Source organism: Pelophylax lessonae, assembly GCF_965119305.1.
Source record: "Pelophylax lessonae genome assembly, chromosome: 5".
NCBI lineage: Eukaryota > Metazoa > Chordata > Amphibia > Anura > Ranidae > Pelophylax > Pelophylax lessonae.
The window spans coordinates 457,469,239-457,490,054 of NC_138772.1; the positions used below are offsets into that span (position 1 = coordinate 457,469,239).

The window sequence follows — 20,816 nt, forward strand, 5'->3', positions numbered from 1 at the left end:
TTCAGGCGAAGGTCTTCCTGCCGGAAGACAAGCTCAGGACACTTCAGGAAGAAGTCAGGTCCCTCCGGGACGTTCCGTGCTCGTCCCTCCGGACGGGCATGAGGTGTCTGGGATTGATGGTCTCGGCTTTCGAGGCGATTCCCTTTGCCCAGTTTCACACGAGGGGTCTCCAAGCGGAGATCCTGTCCAGGTGGGACGGGCGACCACAATCTCTGGATCTTCAGATCTCCTCAGAGTCCTCGCACCAGAAGGGATCTTCTGTGGTGGCTACAGTCCCCGGCGGTGTCGGGGGGCAAGTCTTTTCGCCCTCTTTCGTGGACGGTGATCACCACGGATGCCAGCCGGTCGGGCTGGGGTGGTTTTCTGGGCGTTCTGTCCACCCAGGGTACTTGGTCGGAGGGGGAATCCTCCCTTCCAATCAACATTCTGGAATTGCGGGCGATAAATCTCTGCCTTCGACGTTGGACGGACAGGCTTCAGGGCCGTCCGGTTCGGGTGCAGGCGGACAATGCCACAGCGGTGGCCTAAATCAACCACCAAGGGGGCACCAGGAGTGCCCGAGCGGCTCGGGAGGTGGCCGACATTCTGTCTTGGGCTGAGACGCACGTCCCGGCGATCACGGCAGTTCACATTCCGGAGGTGGAGAACTGGCAGGCGGATTATCTGAGTCGCCAGACCCTGGACCAGGGGGAATGGTCACTCCACCCGGATGTCTTCCAGATGTTGTGCGCGAAGTGGGGTCTTCCAGATGTGGACCTGTTCGCGTCTCGCCTGAACAACAAGGTGGGAAGGTTCGTGGCAAGGACGCGCGATCCTCGGGCAGACGCGTCGGACGCGTTAGTGGCTCCGTGGCATCAGTATCGACTGATGTATGCATTCCCACCGATTCAGCTACTATCCAGGTTCCTTCGCAGGTTGTCCTCGGAACCGCTCACGGTGATTCTGGTGGCGCCAGACTGACCTCGCCGGTCTTGGTACGCAGACCTCGTGAATCTGGCGGTCGACGCTCCATGGCAACTGCCTCTTCGAGAAGATCTTCTGTCTCAAGGACCGATATTCCATCCTGCTTTACAGTCGCTGGCTTTGACGGCCTGGCTGTTGAAACCGAGGTCCTGAGGGATAGGGGGTCTCTCCCCGGAGGTCATTCACACTTTAATCAACGCTAGAAAGACTTCTTCGGGGAAGGTTTACTACCGTACTTGGAAGGCCTATTTTGCCTGGTGTGAGTCCAGGGGGTTTTCCCCTCGCTCATACTCGGTGTCTAGGGTGTTGTCTTTCCTTCAAACGGGTGTGGACCAGCGTTTGGCGTTGGCCACGATTAAGGGTCAGATTTCTGCGCTGGCCGTTCTCTTTCAACGCCCTGTGGCGTCTAATTCTTTGGTTGGCACCTTTTGTTCAAGGGGTGCGACACCTGGTCCCTCCTAGGAGGGAGCCTTTGCCTCCATGGGACTTGAACCTCGTTCTGTCCGTGTTGCAACATGCTCCCTTTGAAAAGATCAGGGAGATCTCGTTGCCTCTGTTGTCCAAGAAGGTCGCTTTTTTGGTGGCGATCACTTCGGGCTCGCAGAGTGTCGGAGCTGGCAGCCTTGTCCTGCAGGTCTCCGTATTTGGTGATTCACTTGGATAAGGTGGTCTTGCGACCTAACCCTTCTTTTCTCCCGAAGAGGATCTCGGAATTTCATCTCAATGAGGACATTGTCTTGCCTTCACTTTGCACGAAGCCTAGACATCCGAAGGAGGTGGATTTACACTCCTTGGATGTTGTTCGGGCGATCTGGGTTTACCTGTCATCGACTAAATCCTTTCGCAAGACGGATTCTCTATTTGTCCTTCCAGAGGGACCTCGGAAGGGTTTGGCGGCGTCGGCTTCTACCATCGCCAAATGGATCAGACAGACTATTGAACAGGCATATGTTTTGAAGGGAAAAGTTCCCCCTATGCCTGTGAAGGCGCACTCTACCAGATCTCTGAGTACGTCTTGGGCCTGTCCTCATCGGGCTTCTGTGGCCCAGGTGTGTAAGGCGGCGACTTGGTCGTCCGTTCACACCTTCTCAAAGTTCTACAAAGTGGATGTTCAGGCATCGGCAGATGCTTCTTTGGCCGCAAGGTTCTTAGTGCGGCAGTGCCTTAGGGTCCCTTATTTTTGGGCCCTTGGCTGTTTGGGATGTTTTTATCCCTGGGTTATTTGTTTTTCCTGGGTTGTTGCTCCTGTTGAGCAAAGTTTTTTTTTTCATGCTGCCCAGCTGGTTTCCTTCCTTTGGTAAGGTTCCTTTTTTTCTGCTGTGGGTACTGCGTTGCCTTAGGCGCGGCTGCGTTTCCCACCCCTCATGTATGCACTGCTTTGGGACGTCCCCATAGTGACGAATATGGAGAGGCGGCGACTGTCGGAGGACGTAAGAGAAAACGGAATTTTTGTAAAATCTTACCTGTAAAATTCCTTTCTCTGAGTCCTCCGACAGTCGCCGCCCCTGCCCCTCTTTTGGGGTTTGTTTATGTACTCTACTGCTATTCTACTGAAACTGAGGTATGGATACAGGAAGCAGGAGGGTATTGACTGAGGGGACCACCCCCTGGGGGTGGGATATGCTAAAAGCTTTAATATTGACATATTCTGTTGCCTAGCTACTCCTATGGAGAAAAGGTCAATAACCCCATAGTGACGAATATGGAGAGGCGGCGACTGTCGGAGGACTCAGAGAAAGGAATTTTACAGGTAAGATTTTACAAAAATTTCCGTTATTTCCTTGTGCAATTTTCCTTTAGATTTACCAAAACCTTCTAATATGAAAACAAACACTTTTATTTGTATGCAGTCAGGCAGGCCCTTGCAACACATAGTTGAAGGTAAATCTAAAGAAAATTGAATAAGAAAATGTATAATGTATGGCCAGTTTAGGATGCTGAGCACATCCTCCCATTGACATGAATAGCTGTGTGGTGCTGTATTCTTGTACATAGCAGTACAACATTCAGGTGTATGCCATTCATGCCAACGGGAAGCTGTATGCTGCACCTGGGCGTTGGAGGGAATACAATGGCATTATATTGAATGGGCTCAGCCACCTGTGTGTGCAAGTGCCCTATTGTGGTGAACAACAATGTAAAAGTTGTTTTTGTATTTGTGCCTGGAGTTACCCTGTAAGCTGATCATAATTCAGTATGCATCTAAAAAAAACTTTTAAATAAGTCTTGACAAACTTATTAGTTACTCCTTTACTCTAGAAGTGTATCTTTACAGGTGATGTTTTGGCTGAGCTGTGTGGTTGACATATTGACAAATCTAGAATGACAGCACTTGTCTCGGGCAGCAGGAAGACACCCAAGACGAGTGCCGCCACTCCTCATGCAGGGGGAGGTTCGTAGTTATTGAATAGAACATTCTTTAGAGCAACCTCTACTAAAACTTTTCATTTAAAGTCCGCAAATCGGGCTTCATACAGGGGTGGAGCTGACAGCCAAAAATACATAAATAACTTACAAATGATTCTTTCACAGGTAAGCCTTTATACCTGCTGAGACTTCTTTAAAGACTATGAAGACTTTTTTCATGTAAAGAGTTTGAGCATTACTGTAAAAGTAAAAGGGAAAATCTTTAGAGCTGATGTAAATTACTTGGAGCATCCTGCATAATAGAACATGTGAAGGGCGATCTGGTCTTCTGCAGCTGAGGGTTTCAGGTTGAGGACTGCAAACTAGTTGCTTCTCCATTGCAAGTAAAGAATATAAACATGAATACACTTCCTGATGTCCACAGCTCATAGTGATAAAACCATATCCTGCTTTCTTAGACCAGTATTTTCCTTAAAGTAGTTGTGAGCCTGAAAACTGAGAAACAATGTGATCTGTAAGATAAGTAAAGATCAGCAGCAAAAATCATTTGAGCTTATGACATCTGTCCTCATACACTGTCAGTAGCAATCCCCCCCGGTTTTCTGACCCCGGGAAAAAAAATATGGACTGCCTGCCCCTTCTGTTTGAGTAACAGGAGAGAGGAGATCTGCTGAAGTCTTCCTATTCAGCTGTGAGAAAGGGATGTGTGCCTGCCACGATGTGTCTGGGTAATCCAACCTGGAGACCGAATGTGACCTGCAGGTTAGAGGATGTGATGTGGCTTCTGGAGTCCTTGTGGACAGTGAGAGAGAGACGAACAGAGAGAAAGAGACATTAACACAGAGAGAGAAAGTCAGAGACAGAGAGAGAGATAGAGAGACAAGGAGAGAGAGACATAAATAGATGAAAAAAGCAGAGAAACAGTAGGAGACAGAGAGAAAAAGAGTGAGATCGAAGTAGACCTAGGAAGACAGAAAATTATAAAAAGACAGAGAAACAGTAAGTGACAGAAAGAGAGAGAAAGTAGACAGTTAGAAAGAGACAGACAGAGAGAAAAAGAAAGAGACAAAAGAATAAGACAGAAAGAGAGAGAGATAAAAAGACAGAGAGACAGTAAAAGACATAAAGAGAAAGTAAGAGAGACAGAAACACAGAGAAAGAAAAACCGAGAGCAAAAAAAGAGACAGAGTGAGAAAGAGACAGAAAGATAAAGAGACAGCGGGAGAGAGAGAAAGAATAAGACAGAGATCAAAAAAGACAGAAAAAGAGCAAGCAACAGAGTCAGAAAGAGAGAGAGAAAGACAAATAGCGAGAAATACAGAAAGAGAGAGAGAAAGACACAGAGAAAAAAGACAGTGCGCAACAGAAAGAGAGAGATAGATGACAGAGAGATACAGAAAGAGACAGGGAGATAAACAGAGACAGAGAGAGCGAAAGAATAAGACCGAATTAGAGAGAGATAGAAAGAGAGAGTGACATAGACTAAAAGAAAGACAGAAGGTGATAGAGACAAAGAATGAGATAGAGAAATACAGAAAGAGAGAAAGAAAGACAGAGAGCAACGGAAAGAGACAGAAATACCGAGAAATAAAGACAGAGAGTAAGAAAGAGACAGAGAGATGGAATAAGACCGAAAGAGAGAAAAAGACAGAGAAACCGCAAAAGACAGAACGAGCGAGCGACAGAGAAAAATAGAGACAGAAAGCGAATGATACAGAAAGAGAGCGAGAAAGAAAGACAGAGAGCAACAGATGGAAACAAAAAGAGACCGGGAGATGAACAGAGAGAAAGAATAAGACAGAAATAGAGAGCGAAAAAAGAAAGGGAAACCGTAAAAGACAGAAAGTGACATAGACTGTAAGAAAGAGAGACAAAGAACGAGATAGAGAAATAAAGAAAAAGAGTAAGAAAGAGACAAAGACAGAGAACAACAGAAAGAGGGTGAGAGAGACAGATACAGAAAGAGAGAGATAGAGCGAGAGAAAAAGAATACGACAAAAACCGTAAAAGACAGAAACAGCGAGTGACAGAGACTGAAAGAGAGAGAGGCAGAGAAAAAGAGAGACAGAAGGAGATAAAGAAAGAGAGAGAAAGACAAAGCAAGAGATACAGAAAGAGATAGAGACACAGAGAAAGGAAGACCGAGAGCAACAGAGACCGAGAGTGAGATTGTGTATAGATGGGAGGGGGATAGTGTGATGTTACATCTCCGCCCCCAAGCTGTGATGCTATGCCACGCCCACAGATCAGCAGATTTACAAGAGCTACAACTAAATGAAGATTAAAGGAGACGTTCACCTGTTGGAACATGTTACATGTTCCACCTGTATTTAGGGTGTAATCTGTTCCAGCTCCTGCAGGCTCTGCCGCTGCTCCCCACCTCAGTGTGACAGTGGCCGGGGATCTTCTCCCCATACCCGCTGTCACAATTCAAAAACAGCACGGCTGTGCAGGGCTCTGCCAACACATCCACATCATAGACTGCAACTTCCGTCCGCCACTGCGGCTGACGGCTTGTCATTTTAAATGGACGGCGGAGGCTCCGATGAGTGCCCTCACAGTTCATTGACAAGCCCAGCAGCTTGTAAACAGTCAGCCCGTATTGGAGGTACAGGGCTGAAAGCTGCTGGGCCTGTCTGCAGAAGCCTGACATTGAACCCCTGATCCACTGATCACAGGTGCAAAGCTTTCCAGGCTCCAGCAGGAAAAAAATAATAAATGTACATTTTTTTCTGCAGAAATCTGTGCATTTATTATTTTTTTCTAAAAAATGTGAACTTATCCTTTTAACTTTTCACAGATACACAAAATGTTATTTAGGTTTTAATGGTATTCTCTAATAAATTGAGCAAAATATTGCTGCTTTGAGGATTTGGATTTACAACCACTTTAAATTACTTTTACTTTTATGTTTATATAGAAGACTCGGTCTAGATGAGTTAGCAAGGACTCTAATAAATGTGATTTCTGGTTTAATTCTTCGCAGACATATAATTAAAGATAAAATCTATTCCATGTCTGCAGTATGGCTGTGTTATGGCTTGTCAGTCCACAAAGATTAATGGCATTTACAGACCTGAAAAAGAACAACACCGTCTGCAGGCAGAAGTATTTGTGTTGGCCACACACACTGATGTTTTTAGCGTGGGAGGTGAAAGCATCCTAAATGACCAAAACTACTAGTGTCACTAGTATACAGTAGAGGCATTGCTTGGCCCAGAACATTCTTGAGGTTGAGACTTATCAGTTCAGAACTGTTGAATTTCGCCCAGAAGAATTATATGCCTTTTTTTACAGTGCCGTCACTGAAGCCGGCCATACATGGTGTGAAACGTAGCCTATTCAGCAAGGACCCGACAATTTTTTATCTATGTCCGGGCTCACTGGTTGTATACAAATTGAGCTATCAACTTGTGTATAACCAACCTGTCAGGTTTCTCTTCAATGAGCTATAGCTGGCAACATTGATCATTGTATTCTACTGGTGGGGATTGGCTTAGTCAGAGAGGCGGGCTGGTGATGTTACAAACTCTGACTCAGCCAATCAGAGGAAGCTTTGTATTTATTGATAGAATATATTGCCTGCTCTGAGCGGCTGTACGTAAACTGTATGTAGCCGCAGCTACATACAGTTTATACCGCACATCTAGCAGCCTCACAGGTTAGTGAGGGAGAGTTAGTTTGGCCCAAATAAACTATGCAAAGTGTGCAGAAAGATGGAGTTTTTCTTTTAAGGGAATTACAATACAGTAGAATGCCACTTGCGTGACAGCTCAGAGTCTGCTGGGGCTGCTGATATCATATGCAAGATGACATCGCCCAGCAGCAATCTTGGGACGTTTGGGTTTCTACAGGAGGAAGGCTGTAACAGGTAAATAACATGCCCAAAATATGTTAAACCATATAAAATCTTTTGATCATTGTTGAAATTAATGATCTGGTGACAGGTACTCTACAAATAGAATGTCACGTTGCCCATTAGTGGATGTAAACCCCATTCATAAAATTTGACCTGGGCACGGGGGGGGGGGGGGGGGGGGCGAGGTCGCCGCGTAGCTGCATGGACGTCTGAACCTACAGCTCCGCCGGACCAGGGAGACAATCGGCATCCATCGGCGTCCCAATCATCCCTTCAGCTCCCATTTCGCTGCCACAACAAGCGGAGGAGACTAACCCACCTTCGTGATGGCCAGGAAGAACAAGGATGCAGGCCAGCCGCGCCAACTTCAACATTTTTTCATGACCCAGGAAAGACAGCGCAGCCAAGATGGCGGCGGCGGGTCTCCGGCCTCTTCCAGCGGCTCATCCCCGGCATCACAAAGCTCTCCTCAGCCCTCGGCACAGAAGGCGGGCCAGCCTAGGTCCCCTGCGGCCTCCACCCCGCTATCCAGGAGTCCGGTAAAGAGTAAACCTCGGCTTTCGGAGGAAGCACATGCGGCGGAGGTAAGCTGTGGAGGGCACTCCTCCATGGACTCCACTAGGGAGCTGTCCCCTAATATTGACACATTCCCCACATGTGAGCGCCCGGTCTCAGAGCCGAGGCTTAAGGACATGATGATGTCCCTGCGAGCCTCCATGTATGCAGATTTCATGGAGTGTGTCCGCTCCTTTAAGGTGGAGGTGCAGGCCCTGGGAGGCCGCATGGACAAAGTGGAGAGCAAGATGGGGGAGTTCACTGCATCTCATAATGAGCTTATTGACTCCCACTATGGACATGAGGATGAGATAGAGCAACTGAAATCCAAAATTGCAGACATGGAAGACCGCTCTAGGCGGAACAATGTGAAGCTTAGGGGGGTCCCAGAATCAGTACACACTGGGGACCTGGACAAATACGCCCGCGACCTTATTTTGTCAGTACTCCCAGATACCCCGCTGTCTGAGCTTGTCATCGACAGGATTCATCGGCTCCCTAAGCCCTCATATTTGCCAGATGACGTGCCACGTGATGTTATCATGAGAGTGCACTTTTACCATGTCAAAGATAACCTCATGACCGCATTCCGCAAAAAGACCCGGTCTCTGACCCTTACTCTAAAATCCAGGTGTTTGCAGACCTATCTCAGCACACGTTACAGAAGAGAAGAGTTCTCCACCCACTCACAAAAGTCCTGAGAAACCATTCCATTGTCTACAAGTGGGGATTCCCTGTAAAGCTCACCATCACTTATAACAACAAGGCACATGTCATCACTTCTCTGCAGGATGGTTTGCGGCTTCTACAGACCTGGGGTATCTTGCCTGATCAAAGCTCCGCCCCACTGGCGCCCTCTGGCCGTATTTCCCCACTACCTGAGGAGTGGCACACTGTATCTCACAAAAAGAAGGGGAAGAAATCATCCAAGGGACAGCCGTCTCCGGCTTTAAGCAATAGTTCCCCTCCCTGAGTCTGACCACTGTGACTGCCTTTACCCCCTTACAACATGTGCAGTTTACCTGCTTACGAGTTTCATCTCCTTTTTTTAACTTTGCCGAACGTTAACCAAGTTTATTCCTTTGTTCCACTACTTTTCTTCTTTATCTTTTTCCCGATGTGGGTCAGCAGCATCATCGAGCCAGCTTTGGAGTTCAGCAGACAGCCTCCGGATCCCCCGGATCGAAGTTTCCCCGGGCCATGGATACGCCTATGGGAGTCACCTCTGCCAATCCTCAGGTACAGCCGGGATCCAGGTAACACGATTCATCTCCTTATACTTTCACCATGACTATTACTATCACATCTTTTAATGTTCGTGGCCTAAACCACCCGGCCAAGCGGTCCTCCATGTGGAAGGAAGCTCTGCAGCTCAAGAGCGATGTCTTGTGCACCCAGGAGACCCATTTTCAGAGTTCCCGACCACCAACTTTGTCCCACAGAAACTTCCCGCACATTTTTACATCATCAGCCCCGCAGAAACGCAAAGGTGTCCTCATTGCAATTAGAGACTCTGTTGCCTTTGCCCTGCGCAATCTTTTAGTAGATCCAAATGGGTGCTACATACTCCTGCAATGCGAAATGAATAATGCCCCCTACACGGTGCTCAATGCATATGCCCCTAACACCCGCCAATTGTGTTTCTGGAGGAAAATGTTTCGTATGTTGGACAAGCATAGATATGGATCTGTGGTGGTCTGTGGGGATTTTAATTTAACGGCTGACCCCACCCTGGACACTTCATCCAACCCTAGACGCCCACCCCCTGCTTTACAATCCCTCCTTCATGAGGTGGACTTGTTCGACGCTTGGAGATGCCTTCACCTAGGTGAACGTGACTACTCTTATCACTCTCAAAGGCATAATGTATATTCCCGCATAGACATGGTATTGGTTGACAAACACTTGTTGCAATCTGTCCAGAACTCGACCATTCACAACGTCACTTGGTCGGACCATGCCCCGGTGACGGTTACGCTTCAGGAACATCGTTCTCCAAGCCCTACTTATTTGTGGCGGGCAAACAGTCAGGTGTTGGACTCTCCTCAACATGCCTCCCGCATTAAGCGGCACCTTGAGGAGTACTTCCAGCATAACGCGAGGTCGGTTTCTGATCCCACAATAGTGTGGTGTGCCCACAAGGCTTTTATGAGGGGTGTTCTTATAAAACTGTGTGCGCAACTTAAGAGGCAGAGGACGCGGCGCCTGGACGGGCTCCTGGCTGAGATCGCCCGCTTAGAACCCCTCAACAAATCTTCCCCATCCCCGCGTCTAGCCCAACAATTAAAGGACCATAGGTCCACCTTGCGGGATCTCCTGGTGGACCAGCAGGACAAATATTTCCGAGCTCTCAAATTGTCACACTACTCGGCCGGTAACAAGGCTGGGAAGTTGCTAGCTAACAAGTTAAAAGCTAAACGACTCAAAAGTAAAATAGTAAAATTTATATCTCATAAACCCCACCGATAATACTAAAATCACGAACCCCCAAGAAATTGCTGACTCCTTTGCCAATTATTACGAAACTTTATACAATTTAAAACATGATCCAGATACCCCACAACCAACGGAGGCAATCATTTCTTCCTTTTTAGACTCTCTCAACCTACGGCTTCTCTCCACTTCTCGGCTACGGGACTTGAACGCCCCGATTTCGGCTGAGGAGGTGGAACGGGCAATCCGTACACTGCCGACGGGGAAGTCTCCGGGACCGGATGGCCTCCCCAATCTATACTATAAAAAGTTTATGTCGACCCTCAGTCCACACCTAGCCAAGCTGTACGCGGCAGCTGTGTCCTCTGCCTCTATGCCTACTGAACTACTTCAAGCGTATGTTGTAACATTGCCCAAGCCCGGTAAGGACCCTACCTCTCCTCCCAATTTTAGGCCAATATCGCTATTGAACACAGACGTGAAATTGTACGCAAAGGTTTTGGCCCTTAGACTTCACCCCATCCTACCGGATCTTATCAATTCGGACCAATCGGGCTTTATCAAAGGCCGCCAGGCCTCAGATGCGACCAGGAGGGTCATCGGGCTTGTGGACAGGGCTGGGTCCGGTCGGGTGCCTTCACTGCTTCTCTCATTGGACGCGGAGAAGGCATTTGACCGGGTCCACTGGATATATATGTCTAGAGTGTTGCAGAAATTTGGATTTCAGGGCTCCATACTACAGGCTATACTGGCGCTGTACTCCAACCCCTCGGCGAAGGTCTATAACTCCAATATGCTCTCTAGGGCCTTTCCAATTACGAACGGGACGAGGCAGGGCTGCCCATGGTCACCCTCTATTTTTAATCTGCTCATTGAGTCTCTGGCAGAGGCTGTGAGGTCCTCCGCGAACATTAGGGGTATCACCACCTCCTCTAGATCACATGTTATAAGTTTATTCGCGGACGATGTCATTGTCCTCATGTCAGACCCTGAGAGGTCCCTGGCTGCCATGCATTCCCTGCTGCAGCAGTTTAGCTTAGTCTCTTACTACAAGGCCAACTTTGCAAAATCTCTAATCTTGCCGCTTAGCCTATCCCAAAATCTGTGCCAAAAATTGAAGAGCTTATACCCTTATACATGGAAGCAAAACAGCATCCCGTATCTGGGAATTCACCTGACACCCAAGGTGGAACTGCTGGCTGAGGCAAATTTCCCGCCCCTCATTACAAAAATTGAGCAGGAATGTCGTAGAATCTCCACTTCTGAACTCACTTGGTCGGGCCGCCTTGCCTCGTTCAAGATGCTACTTTTACCCCAGATTTTATATATGTTTCGGACTCTGGTGATCCCGATACCCTGAAAAATTTTGGCGTCACTACAGGCGGCACTCAAGTGCTTAGTATGGAGAGGCAAGAGACCTAGGAGCGCTCATTCATTCCTGATCAAGCGTTGGTCTGCAGGGGGAATGGGCATGATTGACATCAAGGACTACCTTGTGGCTACCCATTTGGCCTCATTGAGACACTGGGTGGACCCAACGTTCCCAACGGTATGGAGCAACATGGAGGCTGAGATCTGCTCTCCCCTCCCCCTGCGGATGATGCTTTTGGCGGATGTGTGGAGCCCCAGAACACTGAAAGTGCTCTCTGTCTTGGTCCAGGCTTCTCTTTTGGCCTGGCGCGAGTTCAGGGCGAACGCGCTCCAACCCTCCCTGATGACAAAGGTACCGGTTCCGATGGGGGTGTTGGAACTTGCTATCCCCCACACCTCTCTTCGACACTGGACTAGTAGAGGTATAGCCACCCTAGACCACATCTTGTCGGGAGATAGTTTGAAATCATTTGCCAGCCTGCAGGAAGAATATTCGCTTCCATCCACCGAACACTACTTGTACCTCCGCATAGCTCACTTCCTTCGTTCCTTAGTTACGCCTCACATATACGTACCGACACAGGGTTGGAAGTTCCTAATGGGCGGCTTACGCTCGGTCAAAGGAACATCCCTCTTCTACAACTCCCTTCAACGCAAAGAGGAATATAGTAAAACAGTCCCCTTTCTGAAATGGGAGAAGGACCTGGATACCACGTTCAAAGCAGGCAGCTTTTCGGTCCGTACGACAATCCTCGTCGTGCACTAACCATTGGGAACTGTCGCAAAAGATAAATTTGAGATGGTATCTTACACCGTATAGATTGTCTAAATTTATGACTGATTACTCGCCTCTATGCTGGAGAGGATGTGGTGAGGTGGCCCATATCACCCATGTGTTTTGGTCCTGTGGACACCTGAGGAGCTTCTGGAACAAATTGTTCTCCATAATCTCCAGTATTACTGGGGTGCTGACCCGCCCCTCTCCAGCATTGGCTATATTAAACATAGGGACTGAGGCCTTTCCTCTAGATTGCTGCAACTCACATACTGCTGGCGGCCCGCACCCTCATAACTAGACAATGGAAATCAACGGCGGCTCCTAACGCCTCAGAAGCTATCGCGTTAGTAAAAACTAACTTTGCAAAAAGCATGAAAAGCTGCTTGCCTACAAGTCGGGACGAGGTGTCAGGTTTGACAAAAATTGGTCCAGATGGACCTCTTGGGTATCGGACAAACACTGATTACATGTTTATATGATTGCTAGAACTCATTGGTGCTCTGCTGACCTACTGTTGTTTTTGTTATTTTTATTATTATTTTTGGTGTTTATTGTCATTGCAAGGCATACACTACCTTCAAATATAGGACTCTATCAAGTAGTCATGTCATATGGCAGAGGCCCTAGGTATGTTTGCCTGGAAGCCTCCAGGTTGTTGTACTCAAGCTCTCCTGGTACCCCCCCCTCTTCTTGTATGATGTTTGCCTAAATCTCTTCCTCTCCCCCTACTACCCCATTTCCACCCTCTCTCCCTCTCACTTCCGCTACTCGTATCCTTCTATCTTCTATCTTCCCCCCCTATCGCTTCTTGTCGTCTCCCCCCCCCCCTCTCCCTTCCTACCCCTCACCCCCACCTCCCTCCCCGCTCCCTTCCTACGCTTCCTCTCCCTCTTGTCCTCCCCCTTCTTCTTCCTTTCCCTTCCTCTACTCCCTCCTCCTTACCTGGTGACTCCTCGCTTCTTCTCGCCCCCTTGGCACCTACCACTCTTCCCCCTCTACCCTCCCTTCCCATTCCTCATCCCTTTCCTCCTCCCTCTAGTCAACCCCCTCCCCCTCCTCCCTCCCTTCCCCCCTCCCCCCCGCTCCTTCTTGCCCACTTCCCCCTTCCTCTCACCCCTTCCTCAGCCCTCTTAGCCTCCCTTTCCATCCACCTCCACCACACTACTGTACGTATCCTCATCACATTGGCCTTCCCTATCTACCCTCCCTATTCAATAGCCTTCCTCGATTTTAGAATCGCAAACGACGCTTAGTACAAGACCTATATTGTTTATATCATAAATTTGGACAGGGAGCAAGAGAATATGGACAGGGTACCGAGAGAGCAATTGAGATTTCACATATCTCTGAGTATCTAAATGTATTTACATACACTGCCTTTGACCATGTTACAATGTTATTCGGTGATGATGTTATTCGGCTGTATGTTATTCTGTTGTATGCCAATATCACAATATCACTCTACTGTGTATACCATGATAGACTATGCAATGACTTTGGTTATGACTATGTTTGTTTGTATCTCCTAAAAATCAATAAAAAATTTTCAATGGAAAAAAAAAAAAAAAAAAATTTTGACCTGGGCACATATATCTGTAGTGTTTACCCATCTCTCTCCAAAGCCATAGGTCCTGTGTCTTTCTACTGCTATGTTCCTCTGTTATCAGCATGATAACTTCTGACAAGTTCTCCGACACGGGAGATAAAAGCAGCTGAAAATTGGTGTCCGAGTGGGTGCATAGAAATAGATGAGCAGAGAGCTGGTCTATTCAGAGCACAGCTCTGCATGTTTCCTTCTTCCTCTGCCAATGTGGAGGAGGGGGGTGTGTGCATTTCCTCCAATCAGCTCATGCACAGTGTATGTCAAGACTCCACACCCGGTGTTAACATGTTAACACTATGTTCACTTTCTAAACAGTGTAAAAAGCTGAAGACAGCAGATATACATATAAAACTTATGTAGGGAGATTTGTTTAATCTCTGTGTATCATCTGAGGCTATTCACTTCACTGGGTATATGTGAGGGTTACATCCACTTTAAGACAAATATCTTGTAAGAAAGATTTTCACCTGCTGATACTCACTATCACAGAGCTCCCCCACAGCTCCATTTATCCGAGAGAGACCTTATTAAATGACTGATGCTTTCCGGTATGATGGTGCATGTGACCTCCTACCAAGTTGCAATGTCCGAGCCTGACCATCCAGTTGGCATGTTGAAAACTGGCACCTGAAGAGTAGGAAGAAGGAACCTCGAGTATGCTTTGAGTGAGTGGGGCAAAGTGAAAGAATCTCCTTAAATCTAGCATACCTTAAATCTAGCAAACAAAGGTCACACTAGAGCCTGCCATAGTGTGATTTTCTTTCCAGCAGCTATGGGCTGCAGGAAAGAAAATCGCTCAATTCCCCCATCAAAACAGTCAGTGTTGATAAGGGAATCCCTCCAATGGAGCTATTGTGGTAGAACACCGTGATTATTGGTAATAATCACTTGTGAAAATCCAACATGCTGGTTGTACTCAAGTCGATCGATGGATTGACCTGGGTACAATCAGCCTACCCATAGATGGTTTGAATCTCGGCTGGTCCCTGATGAACCAATATAGATTCAAACCATCTTTGGCCTTTTTAAAGGCTGCAAAGTTTCCACTATATTCATGATTTCTCAAGTCTAGATCCCAACGTCTAGAGAGATAAATGTGTTAAATGTACTGACACATATCTTTGAACATTATTGGACCCTGGCAAATGTCCTTGAAGGCTTCAGTTCTGAGTAATTGGAACTGAATACCTGTATCAGCTCGGTTGGTTAGAATTACATTACCATACCTTTCATCCACAAGCAATTTGGGAAGTTACTAAAAGGGATGCATGGCAGTAATGACACATGGAAGAACAGGACCTGTAATGCACACACATGGGGTGAAGTGGTGACATGCCATTGCTAGGGCCAACAAGAACAAGAGAAGTATGATATAATAGCCAAACAGCGGGAGAGCGGTACCGGCAGGGGTGAGAGGTCTCGTGCATAGCATAGGAAGCAGTCGGTGCCCCAACTATCAGGACCGGACCTGCATGGTGGAGACCCTAGGAACCTAGCTGCATGTTACGGAAGAGAAAAAGTGTTAAATATGTACGCACACGGGGACTGCGTTGGTGCCTGGCTGGACCCCATTCTGTCACTGGGAGATAGGTGTCAGTCAAGCTGGACTGGGAGAACGGGACACTGCTCTGTGGTTTCTCCTTCCAAATGTTGCATCCTGAACAGGTGTATGTATCGTGGGACCGGTAGGTGCCTGTATGACAGCTTCAGGTTATGATACACAGTTACCAGGGTGTACAGCTCGCTTCTGGTTTGGGTACCGGCATAATGTTGATGTCACATGAGCGTGGCCCCGCCTGGTCCCAGACATTGGCGAGCATGTTCCCCCGGAGGAAAGAGAAGAGCGAGAGCTAGCAAAAAAGACCCCATGTGCTTTGGAAGAGTCTGACCCGCCCACACGCGATTCCTAAAGCGAACAGAGGACCTGGGAATTGTGTTCCTTGAATGCGCAAAGCTTCTATTGCTTGTAAATATCAAGAACATGGCTGCAAATTACTAACCAGATGATACAGGACACTTGGTGCTCCCCATCAGATGTTTCCACAAGTGTCCAACTTTTCTTGGAGGTGCTTAGAGGCAGGGGGAACCCTTCTATATATCTATAGGGAATGCCCCAAGTTGAGGGATTTCTGAGATTCTGTAGAACCTACAATAAAGGCCCTTATAAATGTGCCTCTGGAAAGAACCCCGGCAGGTTACGTATTGCATGACACCCCTCTTTCTATTAAAAAATATAAAGGTTCATTGCTCAAATACCTTCTCAATGCTGCTAAGGCCTTCATCCCAGCAATGTGGAAACAAAGCTCTCCCCCCACCATTGCACAGTGGCAAGCTAGGATCACAGAAATAGAACAAATGGAGCAGCTCACCTGGTCCCTGAGAGAGCAAGATGAGCAATACTGGAAACCTGGAGATCTTCGTATTTTTACAGGGATCAAACCCCATTACCTTCTTCACTGCAGACTAGCCCCGGCATTTCTCCGTATGGACTTAGCTGGTTGCTTGAATAGGTAGAACAAGAAAGGATAGGCGCCACTCAGTAATGCAATCACGGTTTATTACACAAAAACATAGCACACTTACATGAGGGTTTGGTATGGGCTTCTCCTGTTAGTTTCTCTACCCCGTGGCATGGCGCTTTCTTCCTCACAGCCGAACCAGCAGCCGGGAGATGACGCCGCCTCGATAGAGTCCAATGGGGGAGCAGGATCAGTCCAGGAACAGCGGTAAGCCGATTGTCCACCTTTGATGACGTAATGCGTTTCGGAGCATGCGCACAACGTTCCTTCCTTAGACCTGGTCTCTGGTTGCTTGGATAGGGGAAGGGGGATGTCTGGACCAGCCTCCCCCCAAAATCCACTCCCTCCCTGTGGAATTCTACGGGCCCTCTCCTCAGCGCCCTCTTTTTCCCCTCTTCCCTAATCCTGGTTTTTCCCCACTTCAGCTTTACTCTTTCTTCTTAGGTTCTTCCTGGACCTTTCAATTGAACAAAAATGGTAACTTGAGGGGACAGATGGCTTTATTCTTGTCACGTGTAGCTCACTCTCTAATGGTTGCTTATAAAGTTGCATCACATAAAAATAGAATATCTTCGAAAAGTTAATTTATTTCAGTAATTCAATTCAAAAAGTGAAACTCATATATTTTATATAGATGCGTTACACACAGAGTGATATGTTTCAAGCATTTCTTTCATTTAATTTTGATGATTATGGTTTACAGCTAGTGACAACCCAAAATTCAGTATCTCAGAAAATTATATGACATAAGCCCACTTTAAAAAAAAAAAAAAAAAAAAAGGATTTTTAATACAAAAATGTTGGCCTACTGAAAAGTATGTCCATGTACAGTATAGTATGCACTCACTACTTGGTCTGGGGTCCTTTTGCATGAATTGCTGCATCAATGCGTTGGGGCATGGAGGCGATCAGCCTGTGGCACTGCTGAGGTGTTATGGAAGCCCAGGTTGCTTTAATAGCGGCCTTCAGCTCCTCTGCATTGTTGGGTCTGGTGTCTCTCATCTTCCTCTTGACAATATCCCACAGATTCTCTATGGGGTTTAGGTCAGGTGAGTTTGCTGGCCAATCAAGCACAGTGATACCATGATCATTAAATCAGGAATTGGTACTTTTGTCAGTGTGGGCAGGTGCCAAGTCCTGCTAGAAAATGAAATCCACATCTCCATAAAGCTGGTCAGCAGGGGGAAGCATGGAGTGCTCTAGTTTCCTGGTAGAAGGCTGCGCTGACTTTGGACTTGAAAAAACACAGTGGACCGACATCGGCAGATGACATGGCTCCCTAAATCATCATGGACTGTGGAAAATTTTGCATTGAATTTGGAAACCGAGGTCCCAGAGTTTGGAGGAAGAGTGGAGAGGCACAGAATGCAAGTTGCCTGAGGTCCGGTGTGAAGTTTCCACAATCAGTGATGATTTGGGAAGCCATGTCATCTGCTGGTGTTGGTCCACTGTGTTTTTTCAAGTCCAAAGTCAGTGCAGCCCTCTACCAGGAAATTCTAGAACTCTTCTTGCTTCCCTCTGCTTACCAGCTTTATGGAGATGCTGATTTTACTTTCTAGCAGAACTTGGCATCTGCCCACACTGCCAAAAGTACCAATACCTGGTTTAATAATCATGGTATCACTGTGCTTGATAGTGAATCTGTGGGGTATTGTCAAGAGGAAGGTGAAAGACACCAGACCCAACAATGCAGACAAGCTGAAAGCCGCTATTAGAGTAACCTGGGCTTCCATAACACCTCAGCAGTGCCACAGGCTGATCGCCTCCATACCTCGCCACAAATGTATGCACTGATTCATGAAAAAGGAGCCTGACCAAGTATTGAGTACATACTATACTAAATGTTGCCTGATATCTGCTTTACTTCATTCATTTGCAGACCTAATCATTTTTTTTTTTCTTGTCCTCAGGTTATTGAAAAAAAAAAAACATAAATGTACAAAAGCTTAAGTATATCACAACCCAAACTACAATAACCTGTAAAAATGCTTGGGCTTTGGTACTTTTTTGTGTAACCATAGGTAAAATCATCTAGTTTTTTTACAATTTGTATTTGTAATCCTATTTGATGTGTCATTTCAGAGATTCAGTGAAGTCTAGGACACCACCGAGTTTGGCCAGAAATCCGCCACCAGCTGCAGCTGCTAACAAAAGGAAAACCTACAATGCTGAAAACTACACTAGGTATTGTTGCCCTTCTAGATTTTGTGTTCACACAAGTGTGGTTGCTGTTAAGCTGCATTCAGCTTGTGTGGAGTGCACCGAAATAGCGTTTTATCTCAGCAGTAGCTCTGCATTACATTTAAAACGCATCTAAACCTTTTTCCCTTTTATTTTTCCTTGAGATGAGCTAATGTAACCATATTAGGTCAACAATGTCATGAGCATCCCTGTCCCCTTGTTACAAGTGTGGGGGGGGAATGCCCTGGCCGCAGATAACTGGGCAAAAGTGCGTGGGAGTGACAACTTCTGAGGTTGGTGCGAACCCAAGTTTGGACCAAACCCAACCTCGGCCATCATTTTTACCTAGGAATATTGCAAAGATTACACCTCCTATTTCTGGGTAGCTACTGCCACTTCTCCACAGTATTTATGAAAAGAGCCTTGCTTGTCACACAGATTGGACCATAAATATGTCTGCCTTTGTTCATCTCTGTTACATGGAGGTGGGGAGAAAAGGAAGGCGATTGTTTTTTGGTTTCAGTGCAGCCCAATGGAAGTGTGGAAGACACTGCTTTTCTGTTCTTGCTGAAAATTTTCTTAGCCTAAAAAAAAGAAACCTAATGCAGCCACCACATCTGAGCCCTGGTAAGCTTCTGATTAAAAAAACTGCACAAAGGTACATTACAGTGCCTTGGAAGAGTATTTATATCCCTTGAAATTTTCCACATTTTGTCAAGTTACGACCAAAAACTTGAATGTATTTTATTGGGATTTTATGTGATAGACCAACACAAAGTGGCACATAATTGTGAACTGGAAGGAAAATGACAAATGTTTTAAAATGTTTAACACATAAATATCTGAAAAGTGCTAGATTGGCTGCCCTGAACAGGGGCTGACCTGAGAGTTAAACACCTAACAAGGTCGCATATGACCGGGTCTTGTCCAGAGTCGCAGCGTTTCTCCAGGCCAACAGCCCCCTTTTTCGATAGAGAGGAAGTTTTTGTCTGGAGTGGTGCCAGCCTGTTTCCTGGTATGGTGAGTAGCTGTCCCTCCTCTCCCCCTGGAGGGTTCTGGAGTGGACGTAGGCCCCTCTTTGGGACAGTCAGACCCCCGGGTCCCCCCCCTCCACTTATGCTGGGGCTGTGTGGGTGGTCTGGTCCACTTCCTGGGGTGAGGGCAGGGCGCTATGCTGGTGATAGGGCAGGGGGGTGCGCCACCAGGGACCAGATGATTGGCTGTGCGGGGGGGAATGTACCTGGTGGGGGCTCCTCTCAGGTCCCCGCCCCCCCCCCGTCCTGTCTGGGCCTGTTCTTAAGACCTAGGTATCCCTCCTGGGAGCCACGTGGTGCCGTGCAGTGCCGCCATTTTCTTGTAGCCTGGGCTCAATGCACAGCGGCCATGTTTGTGTAGTCTGGCAGCCATTTTGTGGGGGTTTGCCATTAAAATAGTGGCAGCCATGACAGTGGAGCCCTGTGAGTGGTGATTTCGGCAGTGGGAGCCCCTCCTGACCACCGCGCATGGAGTGCAGATCGCCCTGGTGGCTGCAGGGGCCTGTTTCCACTGGGTGGTGAGTCTGGTGAGGTCCTCTCCCTCTCTGCTGAGGATTGCTTGGTTCTTTGTGCCTGGCTACCGGGTGGTGCTGCCAGCGTGGTGGAGGTTGTCCCTTTGCTTTGCTTTACACCTTTTGTGGGGTCCCCCTGGTGATTCATGGAGTCTTTGGAGTCTCTCCCCACCTGATCCCCTCTTTAAGGTTGCGTGGCCCTCCGGGTCCCAACCATCCATCGATGCACTGACGGTAGTCCTGGAGTCCTTTGTGTCCCGGGTGGAGTTGGCTTTCAGGCGATGGGCTAGCAAAAAGTGCCCCCTGCCTTCCCCTGCCTTATCTGTCTCATCCGATTCTGAATCTGATTCGGCCCCTGAGGACATGGGTTACCCTGTTGGGTCTGTGACCACTCGCCCGGAATCCTCAGATAGTGAGGATGATGGAAATCTGGAAATCACCATACAACTCTGAGGGAGTTTGGCTTCTGAATTTTCAGAAGTCTTTTCTGGTTCCGTCCACAAAGCTGGACTATCTGAGCCTAACTCTTGACTCGGCCTTAGCCAGAGTGCTCCTTCCTCTGGACAAACTCCAAAAATTGCAGGCTGCATTTCACCTCATGCTGTCCAACAGATGGTTGCCCTCATGCATGCGGGTGCTGA

The 20,816-nt window shown here is 47.5% G+C and overlaps 1 protein-coding gene across 2 annotated transcripts in view; it reads left to right on the plus strand.

Annotated features, from left to right (window-relative positions):
• The window catches only part of ZC2HC1A (zinc finger C2HC-type containing 1A), a 175,601-nt gene that overhangs the window by 122,318 nt on the left and 32,467 nt on the right, over positions 1-20,816 (plus strand). For both annotated transcript variants that reach the window (XM_082257498.1, XM_082257499.1), the window contains one exon: positions 18,531-18,632. In XM_082257498.1, the coding sequence (XP_082113624.1) occupies positions 18,531-18,632 (102 nt within the window). The remainder of the gene's footprint in view (positions 1-18,530; positions 18,633-20,816) is intronic.